General features: G+C 42.5%; 1 protein-coding gene and 1 long non-coding RNA gene across 3 annotated transcripts in view; one reads left to right on the top strand and one right to left on the bottom strand.

Moving 5' to 3' along the window:
• Positions 1–3,344, top strand: part of LOC115497050 (uncharacterized) — a 9,922-nt gene extending 6,578 nt beyond the window's left edge. The window contains exon 3 of the long non-coding RNA XR_005981772.2: positions 1,014–3,344. This is a non-coding gene — a long non-coding RNA (uncharacterized lncRNA). The remainder of the gene's footprint in view (positions 1–1,013) is intronic.
• On the bottom strand, positions 2,771–22,276 carry ZBTB21 (zinc finger and BTB domain containing 21). Of its 2 annotated transcripts, none has more exons than XM_030283693.4 (2): positions 22,115–22,276; positions 2,771–10,919 (listed from the first exon to the last, which is right to left on the bottom strand). In XM_030283693.4, the coding sequence occupies exons 1-2, from the start codon at positions 22,246–22,248 to the stop codon at positions 7,730–7,732; spliced, it is 3,324 nt and encodes a 1,107-aa protein (XP_030139553.4). In that variant the 5' UTR covers positions 22,249–22,276; the 3' UTR covers positions 2,771–7,729. The 2 variants fall into 2 exon arrangements, with proteins under 2 accessions (XP_030139553.4, XP_072791692.1); XM_072935591.1 differs by lacking the exon at positions 22,115–22,276 and adding an exon at positions 14,040–22,062.

The raw sequence follows: 22,276 nt of genomic DNA, 5'->3' as shown, positions 1-22,276 counted from the left end.
CGGCAGCACAAAAAGGAATTTTGTAGGAAACCAACAGGCTTCCTATGTCCCTAATAATGCCTTCCTCCAGAGGAGCAGTGAAAATGCTCCAGTTCAGCTGGACAGATAAGAAAATCCAAGGACCTGTGCATGTATGGAGAGAGGGCTTCACCTTCAGTGTGATGCTTTTGAGTGTGATGGTGCAGTTTTTTGTTTCTGTCTCCTCCTTGATGCCTGTACACAGCATTAGAGGCACAGAAGAGATTATAAGATCATCTCCATAAAACAAAGATTCTATGTGATTTTCCCTCTCTTAAGCCTTGTAGTAAATACTTGGTAAAAAATATCCAATTTCAAATCTCATGTTAGTATCTGTGAATCTCCTTCAGATTTAGAATTTGGTATTTTTACAGTTTTTTTCCTCATGCTTTTAAAAAATGCATTTACATGCCTTTCCAGACCTCTGTCAAATTTCTCCTGGAACAAATAGCCTGAATGTGAGCTAACAAGGCAAAGTTTTCTTCTTGTGGCATTTGGCTGCTCAGATGATTGATGAGTAAAGCAGCAGCAGCAGCAAATATTGCACAGCTGTAGTTGTCACACCTGGGGAAGCCCTCAGGATGTGCAGTCTTCAAAGACTGTTCCAAGAGCACCAAAACTTCCTCTGGTGAAAGACTGTAGAGGAAATATTATTAAATATCTTTCAGATAGGTTTTTTCCCATAAACTCATTCACAGACTTTATAGGATAAATTAATGGATGACAAGAGTGATAGATGCAGTTTCTGTCAGCCAAAAAGGGTTAGAGGTGTTACACCCCAGGAAAACCTCATTCATTAGGGAAGAAAGGAATAAGTGGGAACCAAGAAGAGCCATATTAATCACAAATGACACCTTGAAATAGAGGCTGTTTTTTTTCTTGCTGTTCTTTTTGGCAGGGTTGCAGCGTGCTCTCCTCTTTATCTTACACTCTCCTGCTGTTGTCACTGTACTTTCTCTGACCTTTTTCTGCCTTGTTGCCCCTTGTTCCTTCAGCCATCTGCCTGCAGAGTCTGCAAACCCCAGCATGGTCTCCTCCTTCCAGCAGAAGCATCCCTGGATGTCAGTAATCCCAGCAGGTTTTTAACACCACTGGACATCACTGGAGAGATTCACTGGCTGGATGAGAGCCTGAGCCCTCAACTATCAGCTCAAGCTGCTGACTACAACCAGGGCTCCACGACACTGAAGAGCTGAATCCATCCCAGATCCTAGATTGACAAGACATTAATGAATTGTTAAGGGTTTATCAAAACTGCAGATGCAATTCAAAGCAAATTCTTTGTCAGCAGAAACTGACTTTCAATGTACTCTTTCAACACATGCAAAAAGGAAGGGAAATAAAAATTGTGTATGTTGCTTCATTGCAGCCAACACCTTGAAAATTTTTATTGCCAGAGTATTTCAGGACTGGAAACAGAAATATTATCCCTGTTGGTCTAATAGTAAGGATGCTCCTGTGTTTGTATATTGAAGAATAGATGGAAATATCCTATGAATGAAAAAGAAAACATTGCTGGCTTTCTTTGCACACCAACTGTTTCAGAAGGGGACAGCTGGAATTGGAACAAAAACAACCACAAAAACAGGTGCAATGCTCATGGCATTATCAGCAACCTTTAATAATTTCAATTTATTTCTTGAGTTTTATGTCAAACACAGGCTTTTTGTTCTCTGGAGCATTTTCTGTGAACCATTCTAGCAGAGGTCAGTGTGTGCTGAAACAGTGATGGACTGTGTGTCAATATTAATTGGATGCAGAAGAACTGGAGCTGTTCTGATCTGAAAGGAGAAAGAGAAAATCGTATCTTTGGGGATTTAAGACTGTGAATGGGTCAGAGAGCAGCTCTCCACCCTCTCTTTGCCTTTTCCACAGTTGCCCTAACCTGTGAGGGGCAGGGATACCCCACAGAGGACAGACCACGAGCTCTTTGTCCCCATTTTCAAGGAGAGGCCCAAATCCTCCTGAGCTCAGAGTGCCCTTTTCACCCCTGATCCAAAGGTTTGGCAGAGCTGGTCCTGCAGCTCTGCCCTGTGTTCCACCTGAGCCATTGCCCTGCTCCCTCCGAGGTCAGTGCACACACACAGTGACAAGTGCTGGGGTAAAAAGTGCAGGTGAATGCTCAGCACATCCTCTGTGCACATCTTATCCTTCCCACTGGATTTGTGGTGTCCCACTGACACCATTCCTCAATACCCAGGCAGGTGGGACGTGAATTGTGGGATTAAACTTGTGGGACATTAATTCTTGAGACCTTGTCTCCTCTGTTAAATGTGGGTGAAACTGCTCAGTGGGTGCAGCCACATTGCACAAGGCAAAAATGGCAAAAGACAGCAAATGTGGAGTCCAAGAAGTTGAGAAAACTGACCTAAGTGTTCTCAAAGACTGGTCACACCTAGTGGGAAGAGAGGAACTGAGCAAACCCCATTCCCAAAAGATAAAAAGCTCATTCTCTGCTTTATGGGAATCCTACATTCCCACACAGGGGGGGTTGACAAGGGACATTCATGCAGCAAAACTGCTTTGGATGAGAGCGCTACAAAAGACCAGAAACATTGCTGGGTCTTCTCAAACATCTGCCTCAGTCCAGTTTGAGATGGAGACACTTCCTCCCACAAATCACTGACTGCACACGAAGCAGGATTTGGGCTGTGCTCAGGTTTTTAAGAGATTGCCTGGAGCGGTTGGTTTTCCTGTATTTTCCAGTAAAAGGTTCAGTGAGGCACTTACTAAAACAAACAAGTACAGTGACTCAAAAAGAAACAAAGTGTAAGTTTATTGGACGTCAACATTTCTTAGTCAAGATCTAAGTAAAGAAAACACACAGTAGAAAAAGTTGTACAAAGCAGCAATGGATTTACATTACATTAAAGAAAAAGTTGCCTTAAGCTATTAAGTCTCAGTCCTAAAAAAAGTAAAAATCCATCCTGGTGTATTGAACAGATATAGAATGTATAAGGTATACAGGATTATAAACCCAGAGTTGCTTGTCTTACTTCTATAATCCTTTAAAATGACAAGTGATTTTGTGTAACTAACCGGAAAACTCTCTAGAAAATATATTGGATAATTCCAATTTCTAGTAGGAAACTATTCCCCTGTACCCAAGCACTTAAAGTGATCCCATTTTCCTGCTTTTTTAAAAGAGACACTGTCAAGAATAAGCCTTAAAAGATGTACTTTATGTGTATTTTGCACTTAATGCTGCAAAAGAGGGTTTGTTCTGGTTTTCTGTACATTTTTGAATTAAAGTTGCTGCTGCAATAGTGGGAAGCTTGTGTCTTTAAAAGGTAATGTGCACTACTGACAGACTTTTTTTTTGGAAAAGCAAAGCTTTACTCTGAAATAGTGAAAAGGAAAAGCAACATGAAAAATCAGCTCAACCCACAGAATTGACATCCTCACAACAACTGAGGCTGCCCATAATAGGATTTTCATGCCCAAGCAGCTCAAGTGTTATGACTCAATTTGGTTTAAAATTCTTCAATATTATTTATTAATATAAAGTATTTCTAATATAGGTAGGTTCATTTTCTGTATCCAGCCTTTCTCTTGACAGTGTCCCTTTTTGTAGAGCAGTTACAGTACAGTTTTTCACAAGTCATTTTAAATAAACAAGAATCAATAACATTAAAAATACTATCAGGCTGTGTTCAGCAACAACAGAAAAAAATATTTTAACACTGATTCCATAACAGCAACACTAAAAAAAACCCAACCAAAACAAACAGACAAAAAAAAAAAACTCCAACAAAAAACAACCCCCAAAACTTGTTTTGATTTTTATCTAAATCTTCTGGTAGGAAAATGTAAACAATTTTATTCAACAGTATAGGCACATGCCAGATTACAAGCTCATGCCAGATATTTGCACCTTCACTGCTAGAGCCAAGAAATTAGGCATAGTCTGTCCTTATCCCATGGGAGGAACTCTTTTTAACACTGGAAGCTTGGAACAGCAACAGAGAACCACGCAGAGCTTTGGAGCAAACCCCCATGTCCCACTTGGGGGAAAACAGAAAACATCAGGCAAAAAACCCTCCTGGATGTTCCTGCCTGAAGAGGAAACACAGTCCAAACCTCTTACAGCTGTTTGGGGTCACAGATAATGCAACATCTCATTTCTGAAACAGCCCAGACAAACACTGGGCTCACGCTCTTCACCTCCATCACCTGCCACGGGTGTTTCACTCTGCCTTACCAATAACCCAAAACATTTCTGTTATTGGCTCCTGTGTTTTGCTGCCATTGCTCACTTTCAAGGTTGGTCATGGTCCCAGTTCAGCAAAGAACTTGCACAGAACAATTTAAAAAAAAAAAAAAGAAAAAGACTGATCTTAATGGACTTAAGATAGGCTTAGAGGCTTTGCCAACACAGTGCCTGAAAGGAAAAAAAAAGTCCCGAACCAAAAATACATTTCATGGCTCAACACTGCTCCCCTGAAATGCAACACTAGTTTCCACTCCCACTGAAGCAGGATAGTTCTCTGAGATTTACCTGATAGGTTATAAAAATAGCAAAAAAAGGACAGAATTATAGATTCTAATCTATATATTAAAACATCTGCACGTTCCTGTCACAAATTTTAGAAAAAAAAGCAAAACACTTTTTTATATTTAACAAGACCTCGAACTTTTTGTCACTTCAATACACAGCTATAAAATTAAACAAAATATGATGAAAAGAGGCTTTTGTATCAATAAATTTGCCTTTTATTTTGGCTGTGGCCAAACTAGACATTCTTCAAAAGACCTTTATTTATAAACAAGCAACTAACATTTTTTCCCCATAATTTAAATTTTAAGACATATATTAAAGTTATATAAGTGGAAGCATATTTATTCCATATCCTCCAAAATAAACACTTCTATCAAGGGCTTTTTACGATACTGTATAAAAGCTAATAGAAAACCAGAACTGCTATATAAACATCTCATATTTAAATTTTAGAGATCCTGAATTCCTTTACTAAACAACAGGAACCAAATGTAAAAAAAAGAAAATCACACAGAACACTCTCAAAGTGGAAAACAAAACTTTAAAAAACCCCTCAAAACCAAAGCAACTGAAGAAAAACTTAGACCAAAAATATTTTATGGATTCTTTATAATTCCTAGTACACTAGGAAAAAGGTTAGGGTTTCTTTAAAGATGTTGAACAAGGTTTTGATTTAAAGTGTGTAGAATTTATCATCATAGCACAGAGCAGAATCCCAGCTGGAAGTGAGATGGCTGTGACCCAGCTAAGCTGGTTGCCACCTTCCTTCAGAAAGCACACTGAATTTTAAAAGGCTATAGCTCAACTTTCAGGCTGTTGTGCAGAGGAATCACTGGGGAAAACTTAGGAACCATTCTACAAAAACACGTTCATATTTTATACACACCGTTTTTTTTAACATATATAAAGGGTACTTAGCAAGGCTTTATGTTTTTCTGATTTTTAAAACCAGTTTAAGTGCAATAACCATTTTATTCTGAAATTGGTTCTAGTAAGAAATAAATGTATAGTTTTATTAGGTGGAATAAAAAAGTCAGTAACTGGAAATGTCACTATTAAGCAAGTACCTTGTTTTAACTGCAATGCCACTGAAAGAGTTTAACTGATACTCAAGCAAATTAGCCTAATCATACTCAGCCACAGTTTGCTGAAAGAGGACAAAAAAGAACAAGTTACTTTCAGAGGTGTCTAGTAGCAATTTTAGCTCATAAGAAAAACAAAGCAGAAGAGGCTTGAAACTAACATTGCAATTTTTTTTTGGTAGCTGAAAAAAATCAGGGGTCCATCCTGAGCAAATTCTTTCAAATTTCACTTACAGGAAAAATAGTTAAATATCTGTTGGGGAAAAAAAAATGGTGGCACACTTGGCTTTCACTGAGAAAAATCTGGTGTGTGCCTAAGGGTGCCCATCCTCAGATTCTCAGGAGTTACACTTGTGCTTGATTTTGCTGAATTTCAGCATCAGCTTGCAATTCTACCTTTTGAACTTGGGATACTGAAAAAACAGTTACACACATGGTTACACAGGGGATCCAAGCCTCACTCCTGCTCCTCCTGAAACTGGTGACCAAAGTCCTGCTGGTTTCAGTGGACACAGACTGGGCTCTGACTCAGCAGTGTGGAATTACATCCCCCTTCTCCCAGCCCTGCAGGGGGAAAGCTGGTCAGGATCATAAACACAGTTTGCATCATTTATGTTCATTCTAACGCACCACCCCTCCACTAAGTTTAATTTCTAGCAAAATAATTTCTCACTGTTGGTTCACCTCCTACTTCTGGGTAAATATTTCCTTGACTTACAGAAAAAATTGCACCCTTACTATAGCTCCTGGTAAATACGTGTGATCCTACTTACACTAAATGCTCCAGTTGCCATTTGAGGTAAAATAATGGAAGCACACAGAATATCTGCAGCCCATTATTACCACAATTTTCAACAAATTGGAAAATTGCAACACAGTCACATATGACTAAAGCAGCAGAAAGAACTACTCTATATGCATTGTATCCATAAAATGCAGTGATTGTAGTGTGATTTTCTCCTCTGCTTTGAGCTGGATATGTACGCTTAATACAAATTTCAAATACATACTTCTTCATTTATACAGGTGTCTATATAAATATTTACATTTTTAGGTTTTGTTAAAACATATCTTTGTACTTCATGGCTGAGCTTATTACTTGTGTTTAGAAACACAATTAATCTGCTGTCCCTTAACGAGCTCTCTCTTGTTGATTTAATAGTTATACATTCCTTTGTAGTTAAAATTACAAACAGTTGTACAAATAGTGGAAACAAAACTATGAAATCTGTCTGACAACCATTCAACCTCAGTTCATGTTATAAACAGTACCATTTGCATTATGATGGCTGTTACACAATGACTTCAGCTACCCAAGTATCCATAGGAAATTAGTCTTTGGGACATTATATAAAGCAAAGTACCCCCTCTCTCAATTTTCCTTAGAAAGTTATAATTAAATGGCTGAAAGCAGGCTTGCTGCTACTTCTTATATAAAATCTTAGTAATAATATTGCTGACTTTAGATTCTATTTTAATTTGCACAAGTTCCATACAACAACAAAACAATTCAATGTTCCCTTAAAATAGCAAACATTCGTATCCAATAACATCAAGATTACTCAAACTTGAGGTTTATTTGTTATTGCTAAAGGTTTCTAAGACCTAAGTCAATACAGCAAGACACTCCATCCACTTCCTCCCAAACTGCCAGTGCATGGCAACCACTTACATGGAGCTTGTGTGTGTTGGTTTCTTTTTGAAAAACAAATTATGACGTTGGTTACAGTATTTCACTGCTATAAGCTTACAGTTAGAATCCAAATTGTTGTTTCTCTTTCATTTAATATGTAACTTTACATATAATACACACGCACACACCAACATCACAGGATGAAGATCCATGCATACAATCCAGATGCAATTGTATTTCAGTGTCAAATGAAATAAAATAAAATTTATTCTGTTACTATTAGATCCCAGACCACAGTATTTTAAATTACTCTGCTTTCTACCTACTAACCAAGTTATAGTTTTTCCTAATCTTCAAATCCAAGCAGCATCACAAATTCCAGATTTTCCATCATCATCATCATCGTTTTGATCCTCTTCAATTTGTAGTCTATGTGGCAGGCCTGTGAGATCCTGAACACAGCCCCCCCAAACCAGCTCTGCACGGGCTCTGTTAAAGCTAATTGTGTGTCTGTTCGTGGCTCCAGAGACTGAAAGCTGTTTTGAAAGTCCTGTGGCAGAGTTTGCACATGTACTGTCTCTTGAAGGTGATTGCCGAGAGCGGCGGGGCGTGGTAGAAGAGCGTGTCCGACTCCTGCGGCACAAACAGCTTCTCAGTAGTACCGGAGCTCTCCGGCAAGCCCGTGGGGCTGTCGGGCTCCAAAGGCTGGATTTTGGGGAGTGGAGGTGGTGGGGGTAAGGGTGGGGGTGACGGGGAATTAGCTGGTGGACATATCTCAGGCTCCTTATTTGTGGATTCCTCTGCAGCCTGGGACATGTGAGACTGGAAGTGGCTCCAGAGGCGGAAATTCGTTCGGAAGGCTTTGTTGCACACGTGGCAGATAAAGGGTTTCACGGAGCACAGGAGCTCCTGGTGACGCTCCAGCTGCTTGCGTAAGGTGAAAATCTTCCCACACTTTTCACAGGGCCACAAACTGGGATCTTTCTTGGAGACTACATCCTTAGGTTCCCTGCTCGTTTCGGTGACCTCGTCCTCTATATCATCTGCAGGCTCTTCTTTGATCTGGATTTTAAACTGCTTGGAAACACTTAAGTCTTCAGGCAGGCATGAAGAGTCTTCAGAATCAAAATTGATTTGTTCTGACGAATCACTGAACACACCGTCCTCCTTTGCAGCAACAAAATTGTTCATTTTACTGGATTCCGACTGCGGAGGCAGCCGTGATGAACTGGTGACTTCTCCATTGTGATCCATGAGAGGCAAAGAAAAGTTCTCTGACGGAGCCATCGTGTTCTGATTGTGAACTTCAACCTGATGACGCCAGATACTGAAGGATGATTTGAAGGTGCGCATACACTCAAGGCAAGTCAGCTTCTTGTACTCACACTTGCTTTCATGCTCGTGCTTCAGCTCTGGAGAAGAAAACCTAAGGCTGCAGTAAGGACAGACAGTGGCGTTTCTACAGAGTCGCTCATGGTTTCCCTGTTCAATAAGTGAGGAGAGCTTGGCATTGCAGAGACGGCACTGGTAAACCTCCTTGTTTTCCACCGCGTTTTCAATATGAATGTGATCTTTCTGCTTAGGAGCCTTATTCCCTCCAATGGGTTTCTCCCCAGGGTGCATTTTTATGTGCTGTTTGAACTGGGAGAGGAAACGATAAGCTTTCCCACAGTAGCTACAAATATAGGCTCCTTTGGTTCTCGACCTTAAATTCCTTTTGATGACTTGTTGTGCTTGGGAAGCCGACTGGCCCTGAAAGCTCTGCTTGCCACGTCTTAGTTTCACAATCAGAGCTTTCTTGATTTCTCTTTCCCTCACTATATCGATCAGTTTTCTTTGGAATTTTTCATCCAAAAGGGCGTGTGAACTGGAAGCTGGTGAGGGATTCTTCACGATTCCATGTTGTGTCTGGCAGTGCGTCCACACTTTGAAATTGGTGTGGAATCTCTTGTGGCATATGTCACAAGCATAGGGCTTCTCTGGATTGTGATACATGTTAACGTGGCGGTGAAGACCTGCTGTTGATCTGAAAATTTTAAGGCAGTGTTTACATTTAAATTTTTTATTTGGTCTTGCTTCTTCCATCTCGCTGTATTCATCTTTACTGACATCAGAGTCCGGGAAATCGGCATCAAGGTGCATAGGGCTCGAGCCTTCCTCAAAGTTCTCTTCTGAGCCAGGAGAACCCTGCTCATCTGCCTTCAACTTCTTGAACGGCAGCCTCCTATCATCCTGGAACCTCCTTTTGGCTGGAAGTCTGCTTGGTTCCTTACGGTCATCCTCAGTTTTAAAAGGAAAGTCTTTGTTTGCCGATGCTGAAGCATCACCCACCGTGACTCTTATGATTTCAGCAGGATCTGAGAGGGGACTGCTGGGCTCAGTTTTGATCCGCACCTCTGAGAGAGGGGAAGCGACCTCCCGATCCGTTGACTGAGAGGCACTGAAAGACCTAAGGCGATGTGGGTGTATTACCTGTGGCTTCTCATCCAAGGCCGACTTCTCCAATGACTCTTTCAAGGATGACTTTTGGGATGCAATATTAAATGTCTTCTGGGAATCCTTAGTTCCTGGTGAGGAGCACGAGGATACCTGTGCAGGTTTTAGGTCAACAGAAGGTGAGTAAATAGGAACCTGGCTGTCCATGGACAGTGACCGTCGAAGGAGACTTTTTACAAGGGGCCCACTTCTGTCAATACTTTGGTTTCCTGGGCCAGACCCACTAGATGGGATTACTAGCCCTAACTTGGAGTAGTAGAGCAAATTCCTATCTTCCCCTTGACCATTTCCTTTTCCTGCCTCTCGCAACAAAAATGTAGATTCCGCTGCCCCACGCAGAGACAAGACTGGTGGACGTGATCTTTTCAATGACATCTCTGCAACTTTCCCTCTCAGAAGCTGAGCGCTGCTTCCTGGCTCGCCACCTGCCATTTCTTTCTCTGCTAAAGACATCTGAGGCAGCACCATGTTCCTTTTCACTAAAGCACCTCTGCTCTGATCCTCCACAGTTCCAGAAGTTTCATGAACCTTTGTATAGCTCACAGGGCCTTCTTTCAGCCACCTCCTTTCAGTCAGTGATAAGTTGTGAAGGGTTTCAGTTGGTTTTGTTATCTGTGGTCTGCTGCTAGCTTTGACAGCCACAGAGGGTGAAGGTTTAGGAGTATGGCTTAAGTCGTGTTGTGTTTGATTTACGCTTTTTGCTTGTGCTTCAATTCTGTTCTGACAGACAATGACACTTCTCTTCTGAGAACTACTTTCATCTTCATCTTGGTAGAGTATTTTTTTCATAGGACATGAAGGAAAAGGAGCTTGAGGACTCTTAGAAACAATGTTTGTAAGAAAAGATATTCCAAGACTGTAGCCCAATTCTTGCACAGCTGCAAGGCTGCCTTTCTCAATGAACAAGGATGAAGAATAAATGTAGTTCAACACATTATCAAAAGCATCTGGCTCACAAAAGTCGAGCTGAAACACTGACTGAGATGCATTCTCCTTATTTGTGAACAGAGTCTGGAAATATTCACTGCTGGCAGCCAGAACATTCTTATGAGCTCGGAATTTCTGGTCTCCTACGATCAGCACAACGTCGCACAGCTGTCCCTTGAGACGCTCCTCGTTCAGGGTGCTCAGGAGGGAAATGGCATGTGCTGGGTTTATGTAATGCAAGAGCCCCTCCATGATTCTGATGTCCCTGAAAAAGAACAAAATAAAGCTGTAGGTTGCCTTATATGAACTGTTAGAGACAAACACATCTCCTGTACTTTGTAAACTGGCTAAACCACCATCAAACAGCAATTAAAGAAACTGCTTGTGTGGAGGAAAGGTTTGGGAATGAAACACCACTGGTAGCTCCAAAAAACCACAGGCATGGGAAGGACTAGCTTATCTTCCCACTTTCAAATATCCTTTTAATTGCTAATCTTGCACCAAGAATATTACACCTAACTAACTGGAGGATGTATGGATGTATGGATGGATGGACAGGCTGTTTTCTCTTCCTGTAATACACCTCTCTCCACAGGGAGGAACAGTTCAATTATTTCACTCTTGAGCATCTCTTTCTCTGCTTCAGCTTCATGAAGATCTGTCTTGACAACTGAATTGATAAACTCTGGACTCTTGGATCAGGTATATAAAGCTTAGTTATAGGAACTCACCTTTCTGAGGCTAAGCAACCCTGGCAGTCTCCTGCTGACTAGACAAATTAAGGGGGTTTGTTGTCACTTTTAATAGGATGATGGAAAGGGCATTAACATTGGGAAGGGAGAAGGAAACAGCATTATTGTCTGAATCGAAATTCATCATGTTTACTTATGCTTAATAAGAGCTGTTAATATCTACTTCTAACTGCACTGGCGGGATGTGGTTCTGGGAAATGTCAGTTTTCACTGAAGTATCCCTGCATTGTTTTGCTCAGGATGAAAAGCAATCAGAGAACTGAAATCCCCATTTCATTCATTAGCATTAGAGCACTTTATGCCCACAACCCATATATCTGTCTGAGGAACAGTTAACCTTGGCTGCATCCAAGAGTACAATACGGACAAATAAAGCTGCAGTGCAGAAATCTCCATGATCCGTGTGCTTCAAAACACAGCCCATTCCATACTTGATACGTCTTGATAACTCAATATACTGCTCCTGATGAGAGCTTAACAAAAGAAGATAACCAGGTTGTAAGTTAAACAAAGAAATTCAATGGCAGGAGTTACAATTTATATATCTGTGCACAAGAACACACACAGAGAAATCAACATATTAAATTATCTTTTTTTTTTTTTCATGGGCACTCTCTACACTACCTCCATGGTGGTTGTAAAACAAGTCAATGATGTGTCTGTTAAAAGCAATTCTCTGACTTTTACAGCTGATTTGAGAAACTAGTTTTTAGTTTCATTTGTACATGATACATGCAACTACAACAAAAAGGTATCACTGTTCATCAGCTTACAGGCAAAACTGTAAAGTTTATCAAATTAAACAAACAGTACTGAGAAGCTACAACCCCGTGGTTAAAAAATTAGGATGGTAAATCTTAAAAATAAAGGGTATAAAAAAGTGATCAAAGTCTAAATTGATATTATTGAGAAATGACTTAAAGGATGTGTCTCAGGGCACTGATCATATCAAGGACTGACCTACCACTTCTACACCTAAAAATACCAAATGAATTCATAGTGACATGGCAACAGCAAAACCAGAATGCTGTTTCCTCACCAGATCAGTCTTTACTGCGTATTTCAGTGCCTTGCTGTGTCATTTCATAAACACTAATTTATCCTTAATTCACCTTAGACAGCTATAATGCATAATTCCCCCACACCTCCATCTATATATAAAAAGCAGTGCAGTCAATCTCAATTTAAGAAAGCAATCTGGGTTGTTTTGCTTTCTAAATTTTACTTAAGAACACTGGGAGGATGGAGGTGAGGGTGTGAGGATGGTGGTTCATTACCCTCCTCTTTTGTGGATGCCACTGCAATTTAAAGTGGCAGAGTTTAATCCAGTGACATGGTCTGAGCACCCATTAACACTTACAGAGTTACAAGTGCTCCAGGAGGGCATCTTTCACTTCACCTGGAATAAACTACAAACTCAAGTGATTCCTCTGGGAAGCTAAATGGAGGTAGCAGATCAACAGAGCTTAGGAAACTTTAACTGTGGTGTAGAGACACCCAACAGAAGCTGCTGCACAACCCACACCTCAAGGACATAGTGGAAATAGAGTGTATTAGTCAAATGTTTTGAAATATTTTAAGATCTTTCATTTTAATTTGCTTTGCTTTGTGTTTTTAAAACTGGCAGAGTAAACACCATGTAATTACTATGTGTCCCTCTGCCCACGTAACCCAGCAGTGCAGTGTAACCAGTAGAGAGTGGTGTAAAATCTGCAGGACTAAAGCAGAATCCAACAGTCACCCATTCTTCTGGCCACAGTTTCCTTCTTCATTCCTACAACAACTTCAATTCATCACATTAAACACCGCAGACATAAACATCCCCCCAGTCACACATGATGCAATTTAACTCTGTCACTTTAACAGTAACCAAGGCTGCAACGTGCACAAATGGCAAAGGACCAAATCAATCCTGCAAAGGCAGCTTTAATCCTGGTATTTCCTAATTCAAGCGCTTGACTTTCAGCTTAATAGCCTTTAGACACAACAGGCAGAAATTAAACAAACAATAGCAAGAAACACACCAGAACTGTTTTACAGAGCCATTTAAAGACATTTATCCAGATCATGTGAAAGCCTGACATATCTAGAAGTAGAAAAAAACATTAACCCAAAGAATACCTGAGTCAGAGTACGATGTGTTAAAATTTCACTACATGAATACTTTTCAATAACAAAGTTGATCCAAGTCCTCCCTGCTCTCTTGTGTTCATCTTACCTGCACACTGCAGGTCACTCCTCCTTCAGCTGTGCCAGTACAAATATTTGCAGGCCTGTATGACGTAGCAGAACAGAAATAAATAAACAGCCAACATTATTTATTTTCAAATGCTGGTTGATTTTTATAGTGAACCACATCAGGAACTATTGCACTGGCATAACTGAAGAGGCAGCAATAGGAACAGCCACAGGACACAAGAACTGGTTGCCCAAAGCCAGAGTTTGGCTGCCTGTGCTTAGCCCCACACAAAAGCTTCCCTGGCACCGTGTGTAGATACACAACTCTGGCAGTCTCCTGTAACACCAGATTTGGTTCCAGGTGTTTGAGTATTCCTGCTTCTCATCTATAGATTGTTTTGTGATTAGCTACCCAAGATCTTTCCTCCAGATAATCTGCTTTTATTCTCTCTAACCTTTTTTTTCCAGCCACCTTCACTACTGACTGGAAATAAAGCTTTCTTCTTTTCTTCCATGACGTTCAGGTGGCATCATGGAAACAGCAGGAGCACATGAGAAAATCTCCCACAGTCTGGTGGCAGTGCCTCATGCCACAGCAGCTGCTGGTCCTCAGGAGGAACAGTGACTAAGTTTGGACTCCAGACCCAGGAAGAGCCAGAGCAGCAGGAACCCTCAGGAGGCCAAGAAGAGATTTTCATGTCAGCCTCCACAGAATCACAGGATGGGTCAGGCTGGAAGGGACCACAGTGGGTCAGCTGGTCCAACCTCCCTGCTCCAGCAGGGTCACCCCAGAGCACACGGCACAGGATTGTGTCCAGACAGCTCTGGAATATCTCTAGAGATGAGACTCCACACCCTCTCTGCACAATCTGTCCCAGTGCTCAGTCACTGCACAGGGAAGAAGTTCTTCCTTATGTTCAGGTGGAACTTCCTGGGCATCAGTTCTGCTCCTTGCCTCTTGTCCTGTTTCTGGGCACCATGGAGCAGCACCTGGTCCACCCTCTTGCCACCCCTTTAGATATTTATCCACATTAATGAGGTCCCCTTTCAGTCATCCCTTCTCCAGGTTGAACAGGCCCAGCTCACTAGAGATGTTCCAGTCCTCTAACTCCCTCCTTCAACAGCCCTCCACTGATCTCAGAAAACCACATTTCAAAAGCCTAAGTACCACATTTGTTTTTATTTTATATTTTGAACAAGGACAGAAAAAGATGCCTCTACTATTTCTACTATTTCAAAATAACTTTTGTAAAATAAAAGAAATCTCAGGAAAGCTCTTCACAAGGGAAGGGTGAAAAAGCTTAATCTTAGGCCCAACATTTTATTGATCTTTAACAGCAACCTCCCTTTGAACTGGCAGTTCCCCTTCCTTTCCTCTGTTCTTTACTCTCACATCTCCCTGCCCTGTGCTACTCTCCCCTTCCTTTCACCAGCTCTGCTGCTCATTTATCTCCCAGTGAGTTAATTCAACTCCTTAAAATTAAGCAGGGAACAAATAAAATCATTCCAGATTTTTAGATTTTTAGATCTGTTTGCTACTTTCCAGGATAGGGAGCTTAATCAGCTCACTGAGAGGTCAAATGAGCCTCAGGGTTCCTGCAAGAGAAGCCAGGCACCTGCCCGTTCCTTGTCAGGAAGTTGTTCCATCAGCTCCCTCCACCTGAAATTTCACCTGTAGAAACAATGTAGCCACTGACTTTACAGCTGAAACATTCCAGACAGCATCAGGCAGATACTTATGTGTGGTTTCAGTGTAACCTACACCCTCAAATACATGAGCAACTAAGAGATGTTGATGTTGCCTTCTGACTTCCATGATAAGGAAGTCACTGCCAGCTGAAGCTCCATGAACAGTGTGCAGGGGGGGGCAGTGGGAAAGATCATGTTCTGAAACCCTCCAGGAGATGCAATATTGCAGCAAGGAGGTGCCAGGGCTGTGAGAAAGTGCAGGTAGAAGCAGAGAATATGAGGATGGAGGAGGAAACACAGAGAAGAGACTGAACAGGTTTAAACACACAAGAAGCACAGCAGGGACAAACCCATTGAAGAGAGCAAAGAAATGTGCATTATAAGACTCAGCCAAAAAATACAAGTGACTTCCTGGGGCATCCCCTGGAAAATGCAGGAATGTTGCATTCATTTGAGTGCTTTCCTGAGGATCCGATGGCTCTGACAATTCTGGTGCTGTTTTGGACACCAGAAGAGTAGAAATGTCCCTTGATTATCTGTCACAAGTCCAGATGAAAAAGGAACCTAGACTGCTTAAGCTTCTACTAGAGGACCATGTGTTGGATTTTATGATTTGAGTTTGGCAACAGTTTATAAAGCCTCTCTTCTCCCATCAACAGCCTTTGCAACACAGATACTCTCCCACAGCACATACAGATTTACACATCTCCCTATACACCCCCAAAACCTGTAGGTAAAAGCTACAAACCCACATAGGATTATTGTTTGCATTTCCGTAATCTTTTTCTACCTAAATACTTAAATAATCTCTTGCTGCATATGTTTGGAGATTCTGTCTTCCTGGATTTCATGAAGTGAGATCTCACTGCTGCTGCAGTTTCCCACTGCAGACAGCACTATGAACTTTCTGGATGAAGACAAACATTCCTCATTTCTCATTTCAGCAGCACAGAGAGACTCGCTGGTATGAAGACAGGCATAAAATCACATAAATACCATGATTGCTAGTGTGTGAAACTGATGGACTAATTTCTACCTATTTATCCTCCATATATATAAAAGCAGACATTAAGAGAGAGAAAAAGAAGAAATTTTAATCATAGATTTACAGAATGGTTTGGGAAGGGACCTTAAAGATCACCCAGTTCTAAACCCCCTGCCATGGGCAGAGACATGTCCCACTAGACCAGGCTGCTCAGAGCCCCATCCAACCTGGCCTTGAATTCCTCCAGAGATGGGGCAATCTGTGCCAGTGCCTCACCACCCTCACAGTAAAGAATTTTTGTCTAATATCTAATCTAAACCTACTTTCAGTTTGAATATTCTGCAGTCTATTTTGCCCTACACTCAAGACAAATAATTAGCAGTTAACCTGACACAGACATGAAGCTGACTTAGAAATTAGAGGCTATTTTTCACGTTCAGATCATACCCTCAGTTCCACATTCTGACACTTAAAATAGCTCCCCCTGACGTGCAGCAAACTACAGAATGTCAGAGTACAAAGCTCCTCTTGTCATTCCCATTCTTGTTTACAACCCAGCAGCAGCTCAGGGTGCAATTTCATCTTACTCTCAGAGCAGTCTAACGAGGCTGTCCCCTCCTCCCCCTCCGAGGAAGGGCTGCCTTTGTCAGAGCAGGGAGCGGATCCAGCGACAGGATGGAAGGGACAGGGCATGGAAATGCTGGCTGGGACCTCTCAAAGTTCTTCCTGAAACATTTAGTGAAGATTAAATCACATCAAACACAATTTGATATGTGTCCTGGCCTCCATGACTCGACTAAAAGGTGTGTAACTCAGCCTCCAATTGCTGTCAACTACATCAAAATATTGAAAAGTTTAAAAACACCTTTCCCTAGGAGTTCTTAATCTTTCACGCTCTTGAAATGTTTGTTTTGTAGTGCAAAATACAAGGCAACGTTTGCTTTGTAATGTTTGTACTCTTACTCAGTACACACTCTCTGATGGAACAAGTCTGAAAGGCTTGATGGCCATCAAATTTAAACACCTGCAGAAATCTCATCCCCAGAAATATTTGTCATTTTTTGGGTAAGAGATGTATGAAATTTGAAGAATTGTAGACCAAATGTGCACACTTGTATTTCTATATGTATTTCTACACGTTGATTTTATTGTTTTATTGGCAAGCCTGAGTATACTTATCAAATGGAGTAACAGCCATCTGCTTTACTAGATCTGACACATTAACTGGCCTAATTCACATTAAAAAGTTGTCTACATACAGCTTTTAATTTTGTTAGTGTAATAAAAATGACAAACCCTAATTGTGGTTGTGTTTCTAGTAATATAATGGTGCTTTTTACAGGCACAGTGATTTTGGATGGGAAGAAAAGCCAGACATCCCTGTAAGGTACTATTTTATCAACAGGATAGTATTTACAATAAGGTTTCTTTAAAAAATGAGACATGATGGGGGAAAAAATTCCAAGTGAGGAAGCTGTGATTCAGGGAATGCAGGTATCTTCCTCCCACTGAAGGCATCCAAAGAAAATGTCATTCAGCCACCACTGATTCTGGCCAAGATACTGAGAAGATGACACGGAAAAGAGGAAAGACAACAGCAATTTTAGCTGAGTTTTACCTTAAGAGATTTAAAAGCTCATGAATGGTGGTGGAAGATTTTCAGTTTACCCCAAGTCCACAAGCAATGGAAGGGAGAATGTCTTACATAGTTTAAAGGAATCAATTTAAAAATCCAGCTCCATGAACAAGAGCACGGTATTTTCTTTACTCCTCTGAAGTATTTATGAGAATTGAGATGGTCATATTTTTACTGGAATTCCAGGAAAGTAGGCCCTTAACCTCAACAGCTGAAGGGCTGTACTCAGTTATGTCTTGGTACAGAATAAATAAATTCCTTTTGGTTATGACAGACTGAGTGTGGCAGTGATTAGAAATCATTGTAATTCCACTGCTTTTCCTTCCATTAATCTTAATTTACATCAAAAGGGGCTTTGTCAGGCATATTTACTATCCCAAGTACACTGTTTCTAGGAAGTGTCTGAAGATACTCACAAATGTGTCCAGAGCAGACTGTGAGGGGGTGGAGGGGACACTCACTGTGCCCTCTGTCAGAACTGTCCCTGCAGTAACCACAACTGTCACAGGTTGGTAAGAACTGCAACCTAAATGTTACTCACACTGTTCAGTACTGAGATAGGATAAATTTTAGATAAGGAGATTAATGATCCCCGACAAAAAAGGGAAAAATATTTCTTCCTTTCCCAAAGAGTGCAATTTGGTTGTATACAAATTATTACCAAAGGAAAAGTTTTGTGGCATTTAAAAAATATATATGTTTGGACAAAGGACTTTTCATGTCTTTTCATCACAGACTGCATGGAAAGAATTTGCACAAGAAGGATGTGGTGTTTCATTACATGTCAGAGGGAAAACCCCTCAACAATCAAGACCAGGGGATTTTAAAACTTGTATTTGTGATGGACAGCAAGACTGATGAACTGATGGGGGTGAAGATGGAAGGAGCTCAGGAAGACTGAAGACTTGCCCAACACTTTCTTTCCTTGTTCATAAAATATGTCTGAACTGTTCCAGAGCAGCAAAATACATAAAGTAGTCAGTAAGACAAGAAATTTATTTTTATTTCACTCTGATTGAAAGAAAATATATGAGAACTGATGTCTTTAATATTATCAGTAAGGAAAAGAAGAGAAACACTACAGTACAAAGACTAATATTAAACTACAACAAATATTTGGGAAGGAAATCCCCCTCTGCACAGAATACCTATTTTAAAGCAGAGTATATGGCAGTCTTTCCATGACTTTGCTGCTTCTAAAAACTTTTGTTGCTTTTTGAGGATCCCAGATCATGACATGAGAGAGATTTCAAAATGAAGGCGCTCAGTTGCTCAAAAGTTTAATGAGAGCTGAAATTGTTGCAAATGCAGCATGTGACTCAGAGCACAGCCCCTCCCAGTGCAGAACAAACCTTGTGCTGATTGCAGCGCAACTTCCTCTCCCCTCGAGTCCACACTCGGTCACACACTGCAGTTATCACCATTTTGAAGATAAAGTGAATTTCAAAACCCTGAAAGCTACAGAGGGTTGGTTTTTAACTGCTCCATAGATCCTGAAGTTCAAAGCAAAACACCTTCAATACAGTAAGAAAGCTCAAGACTTTCTGCCTTTTAAATCCAAAGGTGATCTACCCCTAACTAATTTTGAGGGAAGTGTGATCGGCCATCACTACAAAGATGATCAGAACACTCAATTCTCTGAGTGCGAGTATTCTCCAGCATCACACACAAAACAACCTCCATGAGCTCAGAAAACCTAATTTCTCAGTAATATCCAGCTTCTACTGATCCAGAGGGCTCTCAGTGCAAGATGGATTGGCAGAGTATCACCCTGGCACTCGGAACCTACACAGGGGGAACAGGAGGCACAAAAGTTCACATTTATCACTGAATGTACAGCACAAAAAGCACTTTGGGAACTTCTTAAAAGCTGCTGCCTGCTTTATATTCAATGAGAATGCCAAGATGTTCTAAAGAGTAAGTTACCTTGAACATTAAGGCAGAATCAGGGAAGCTCACAAGTGGTGAAATCCCTAAGGAATCCTGTCATGGCTCTGCAGCTGAAAACTGCAAAGGTTCTAATTTGTGACATCTCCCTGCAAGCCCCTGCTGAGAACAAATAAATGACAGCTCTTGAAATCATCACTATCCAGTCAGGACAGGAGCACTTTCCACAGGTAAAGAAAATATTCTTAAGAAATTACAACTCTACAGCATATGGGTGAAACACACATCTGAAAGAGATGTTGGATCCCTTTCCACCCGAGAGATGGCCACATAATTTGGGATTTTTTTTTTGCTAACAAGGTTTATAAAAACAGTTGCTTAAATTTGCTCCAAACTTCCCCTCAAGAGGATCAGCATACTGCTGGTGGAAAATTTTAGTCAGAGTACTTTGTCAGTTTGAGCAACAGCACACTAAACCTACACAAAAAACAGTACTAGATTTACCTGTAGTGTGCATTTACTACTCCTGATTTAATATCAAAAGACTTCCTGTACAAAAATCTAGCTTCACATTAATTTATCTAAGGATAAAATATTAATTTTAACTACAAGTGTATTCACAAAAAGCTCTGTGATTGTGTAAGTCATCACAATCTCTTCTTGTATGTACAGCCTACCTACCTCTTACTTCCACTGGGAGTCCAACTACATTTTTTTTGTAGGAAGAACTACTAAAGCAATTGCTATTTAATTATTAAGATGAGCTTACTCAACACACACACATTCCACAATTATTTCCTGTCTAATAGTAACTCCTTGAAGTTATTCTCCTGTTTATTTACAGGAGCCTCATCCAATCTGAACATAATAGCAGCCTGGACTTTACAGAGAATTATAATAAAGTTCTCTCTGTTTTACCTGTGACAAGGTAAAATACCTTCCACAACTTTCTGCACAGGCACAGCCCACCACTGAGGATTTCCCCACCTTGCTGTGAAATGTGCTTCATCCGTCTGATGAATAATCCAGCCCAAGAGTGCATGGACCAGCAAAACCACACTGTTTACAGAACCACAGAATGGGTCAGGCTGGAAGGGATCACAGATCTGCTCCCATCTCCCTACTCAAGCCAGGTCATCCTAGAGCACATGGCACAGGATTGTGTCCAGATGGCTCTGGAATATCTCCAGTGAGGGAGACTCCACAGCCTCTCTGGACAATCCGTCCAGTGCTCGGTCACTGCACAGCAAGGTTCTTATGTTGAGGTGGAATGCCTGTGCATCAGGTTCTGACCATTGCCGGGCACCACCGAGCAGAGCCCGCTCCATGCGCGGACACCTCCCCTTTCTAGACTAAGACACTGATGAGGTTTGATACCTGCCTGCACTGACCGCGGGGACCTCGCTGGGGGGAGATGAAAGGCGCTCTCCCTTCCAGACACACCTGGGAGCAGCCGTGTCACCGAGTCACGGCGCCTCTTTTGCTTTAGAGCTCGGATGGCAGCGAGGGGAAGAGCCCGGAGCCGGCGGCGGAGCGTGAAGCGCCGGACCGCCGGCTCCCTCACACCCCGCGGGCGGCCGCTGCTTCTCACCACCGGTCCCTGAAGGATAGCAGCATTCCAGCACCACCGGTGCCTGGAATCCCTCACACCACCGGTGCCTGGTATCCCTCTCACCACCGGTGCCTGGAATCCCCCACACCACCGGTGCCTGGAATCCCTCACACCACCAGTGCCTGGAATCCCTCACACCACCGGTGCCTGGAATCCCTCACACCACCGGTCCCCAGCGTCCCTCACACCACCGGTCCCTCACGCCCTGGGGCGGCCGGACCCTCGCGGCCCTCACGCCCCGTTGCAGCGGGTAACGGGCTCCTGAGGCGCCGCAGCCCGGGGAAGCCGGAGGACGGCGCGCCTCTCCCCGCTTTCCTTCCATCCTTCCATCCTCCCTTCCTTCCTTCCATCGCTGCCGGCTCATGCGCCCTGCGCGCTCCCCCCGTGCCGCCCCCTCAGTTTCGGGCTCAGCGGGGCGGGCGATGTGGCGGCGGCCGCGGCACCTCCCGCCCGCTCCGGGCGCCTGCGCCGCGCCCCGCCACGGACTGGGGGGGGAAGAGTTTCGTAACCGGCGCATGCGCGCGGGAGCCGCATCGCCGCTCGGTGGAGGAAGGGTGGTGGTGGGGGGAGGGGGGAAGGAGGAAAGAGGGAAAAAAAAAAAAAGAGAGAGAAAAAAAAAACCACCTCAGAGTTACGTCAGGAAAAGACGGATTTGTGCGCGGGGAGACCCGCGCGGCGCGGGCAGCCCCCGGGACGGGCGCGACACGCGGGCGCTACTCACCCTGTCCGCCGCCCCCCCCCTGCTCGCCCCCCTCGGCGCCTCCGCTCAGGGCTCAGCCCGCGCTGCCGCCGCCGCCGCCGTGATTCCATCCATCTTGAATTTGACGTCATCCCACAACCGAGGGATGAGGTCATCGCGGGGAGCGCTCGTCACGTGCGCGGC

Source organism: Taeniopygia guttata, chromosome 1, assembly GCF_048771995.1.
Source record: "Taeniopygia guttata chromosome 1, bTaeGut7.mat, whole genome shotgun sequence".
NCBI lineage: Eukaryota > Metazoa > Chordata > Aves > Passeriformes > Estrildidae > Taeniopygia > Taeniopygia guttata.
The sequence above is the reverse complement of the archived record's forward strand: the minus strand, read 5'-3'. Positions and strand labels throughout refer to the sequence as shown.

Excerpts from the sequence above, each read along its gene's own strand:
- ZBTB21 (XM_030283693.4), bottom strand. The coding sequence starts at position 22,248 with ATGACCTCATCCCTCGGTTGTGGGATGACGTCAAATTCAAGATGGATG. Across the intron at positions 10,920-22,114 it reads GGGGGGGGGCGGCGGACAGG|GGACATCAGAATCATGGAGG; the intron begins GTGAGTAGCGCC and ends GTTCTTTTTCAG.